Source organism: Triticum urartu, chromosome 7A (genome assembly GCF_056163025.1).
Source record: "Triticum urartu cultivar PI428250 chromosome 7A, HENAU_Tu73, whole genome shotgun sequence".
Lineage (NCBI taxonomy): Eukaryota > Viridiplantae > Streptophyta > Magnoliopsida > Poales > Poaceae > Triticum > Triticum urartu.
Genome location: NC_141879.1, coordinates 35,190,683 through 35,194,242, shown reverse-complemented (window position 1 = coordinate 35,194,242; position 3,560 = coordinate 35,190,683). Strand labels below are relative to the sequence as shown.

General features: G+C 53.9%; 1 protein-coding gene across 1 annotated transcript; it reads left to right on the top strand.

Moving 5' to 3' along the window:
- The first annotated feature begins 594 nt into the window (after nt 1-594).
- LOC125524014 (uncharacterized) lies at nt 595-3,248 on the top strand. Its single transcript, XM_048689092.2, has one exon. It carries the CDS (start codon nt 673-675, stop codon nt 3,004-3,006), a length of 2,334 nt encoding a protein of 777 aa, XP_048545049.2. The 5' UTR covers nt 595-672; the 3' UTR covers nt 3,007-3,248.
- Nucleotides 3,249-3,560: the final 312 nt, after the last annotated feature.

The window sequence follows — 3,560 nt, the reverse complement described above, 5'->3', positions numbered from 1 at the left end:
CGGTAGGCACCTCTTAGTCGATGGGAACATCTACTACCACCGAATGCGCATCGCCAAAAATGCTGAAATAAATCGAGGATAAATGCGAGCACCAGGACTTGAACCCTAGTAAGCTGGGGATACCACGGTCCTCTTAACCATCCAACCAGAGGTTGTAGAGATGATGTCATTGCATTGCATTGGGTGCACTTTGGATTAAATAATAGTATATAATACAAAAGCAGTGTTTGATTCCTTGCTTCCGTTGTTCCATGTACTGCAATCATTTTTGTTGGGTGCCCTTAGCTTTTTTCCTTTCAAAATGGCTTTATGGAGGCTTGTGCTCCTCGTGTCATTCGTTTTCTACTGGCTAGGACGTACGTGCACACATATCCTTTTTCTTTTCTCCCTAAACAATACAATATGACCCATTTTCCTCTCAAAGTTGAGTTGGGAGTGAGTTCGAAGATCCCATGGCTTTGCTCACCGTCTTTTGGATGAGACGAGCTGGCATGAATTAATAATATTACTAATGCTCACGTGAACCCTCCAATGCGCGCCATCCTGATACTGTGTTATTCTCCTCCTCATCGAGCGTCCCGTTTGTACACACGTACGTATATATAGGGCCAAACCACCTTGGCCAGTAATTCATCCAAATTTAAGCAAGGCATAGCTATCTTGCACGGGATCATGGACGACGGTAGTACTATGTTGACGACATGCCCAAGCACCATCACCAAATATGTCCAGAACCTGACCTCCTCCTACACCAACAAGAGCAACGAGTCCTCTGTGGTGGCCACCTCCGTCTTCATGCTCGTCCTCGCCGCCGTCTTCTTCAACCTCAACCTCTTCAGCCGCGTCTCCAACACCAGCGCAGTCCTCAACCCCACCGCCCGCCTCATCCTATCAGCAGCGCTCTCCCTCTTCTTCCCCGTCATGAACTACCTCTTCTCGGAGGCCAAGAGCGAGGGCGACGCTAGCAGCTCGGACCTCTCGGTCCGGGCTCGCGTGATCCTCACGTGGATGCTGGTGGTGGAGCTCCTCCGCAAGAAGGTGGACGCCATCCTCGTCACCCCGGGGATGCAGCCGGGGTACGCTGAGATCATCAGCCACGCCGCCGCCGTCGCCTGGCTCGGCTACCTCGTCTTCTTCAACGTCAAGGGTCCTGGGCGGGTGGCCGTGTTCGGCACGCTCTGGGTGCTCTGCGCGGCACGCTTCGTGCAGAGGCTCGTCATCACCGAGATTGGGAATCGTTCCTTGGCCTACGGCAAGAACGCCCGCCTCCTCACCTCCTACATGGCTCAGCTGTTACATGCCCGGCGGCATGGCGGCGGTGCCGTCGAGGAGGAGGTCCAGGCCCCGCCTTCCCCACAGGACAGGTTGAAGGCCTGCGAATACGTCGTCATGGGGGAAGAGAACCTGGTGCTCAAGCCTGGCCCGCACGGCTACAAGCTCGACCTCGGCAAAGTCGCCACGGACCACAACGTCGTCACCGTCGGCAAAATATGGACGCACGCCGACGTGGAGACGGACCACCCACTGTTTCGGTCCAACCCAAGGATCAGAAGCCAGTGCCTCTCCTTCGCACTCTTCAAGCTGCTGCGCCGTACGGTGGAGCACCTGCCGGCCATGAGCAAGGAGGAGACCGAGCACTGCGGGGACCTCATCTTCCAAGGCATCTGCAGCGGCGGCGTGTCCAAGCCCCAAGACTCGGGAGAGGCACTGTTCCAGGTGCTCAAGGACGAGATCAGCTTCCTGAGTGAGTACCACCACTCCATCCACCCAGTCGTGTTCGCGAGCCCCTACTTCTTCTTGGTCAACTACTTCCTGTTCCCGGCCGTAGTGTGCTGCCTCTGCCTCCTCACCATCCTCCTCTGCGGCAACGGCAACATGCTTGACGCTTACCGTAGCATCCTCACCGAGAACTACGCCATATCCACGGGCGTATTCACACTGACCAAATGCCTGTGGAGAAATTTCCTACTGACTCCCGGGGTCTTCTTCTCCACCATCGACATCTCCATCACCTACCTCCTCTTCCTCGCTTTCATCTACGAGGTGCTCTGGGAGTTCCTAGTCTTTGTCTTCTCCAACTGGTTCATGGTGTCACTGCTCTGCACCTACACCGCCAAGCCACACATGTTCCAGAGCCCCACGTACAGTGGGGCCCTCCACCGCATCTCGTGGGCCAATAGGATGCTCGGCCACCCTAGCCTTATCGCCATGAAACAGTTCTCCGTGCTCAGCTTTAGCTGGCTCTCCATGACGCTTTCGTCTGAGCCTCTACCCACACACGCCAAGGATTCCTTAATGGAACGCTTCCGCTTGGCCGCAGACGACAGACGCCGTGCCCCTCTCACCACCGGCAATCACGTGCTAGGCACAGGCACCGACATGTCGTGGTTCTGTGAGAGTGAGAGTGTCGCAGAGGTTATCCTCACCTGGCACATTGCCACTGCCCTCCTGGAGAGTAAGTATCCTTCAGAGACTTGCAGCGCCATGGAAGTGGCGACGAGGCTCTCCAGGTACTGCGCATACCTTGTCGCCTTCAACCCGGGGCTCCTGCCGGAGGACAGGGAAGGCACTCAGCTCGTCTACGAGGACATGAAGAAGGCTCTCAAGGAGGCGCTCGGGACCTGGGGCTACTACCTCGCGTCCGAAGAAAAGCGTCGCAAAAAGGTGATGGAAGCCACCCCTAACAAGTCTATGCCAGACTGTCGCGATGCCACGATGAATGTGGTTCAGAAGGGAACAGTGCTAGGGAAGGCGCTGATGGGGGATGGCAAGGGGGACTGGGAACTGTTGGCCACCCTTTGGGTGGAGCTGGTTGCCTACATCGCGCCGTCCAGCGGCGATGACCACCTGAAAGGGCAGAAGGAGGCACTAGTGCAGGGTGGCGAGCTCGTCACGATGCTCTGGGCGTTGGCCACACACACCGGCGTAACCCGACCTCCGCCGTCCGAAGTGGCCGTGACGCATGTCGAGGACATTGAGGAGGGATTACGTTCTTCTGCCGCATAGCGTAGGGTCCGGGGAGGTCGGTCTTTTGTGTTTTCTTAATTATTATATCGCCTTCTATTTATGTAAGACAAGGCACTATCATGTTGCCTAACGTTGTGTGTGTGAAATGTGCGGTGTGTTGGGCGCCCAGCTGGCTTGTACTGGCGGACTGTTGATTTTTCATTTTATAGTTACCGGGCGTGTGTTTTGTTTGCCTAAGTCAACAAGGTCGCATTTAATTACATATTAGAACTCAAATATCATGCACCTGTCAACAAGATCACACATTGACTGACAACTCCTTTACTTCTCTCATTCCACCGTTCATGGGTCTGCTCACATGTGTTTGGTGGGGTTACCCAAGGAATGTATCCGATGCACCCACACTTCTGGTGCTACCGGGGCAACGGATGCCATAGAATATTTTAAAAAATCTGAAACAAAAATCTAGCACGTTAACAAAACATCAATGTATAATGTCACAAAATTTTATATAAAATTTTGAAATATTTTTTGAGATGCAAAAATTACAAATTTGACATCAGTGTGATAATGGGCCAAATCTAAAGTCCAAG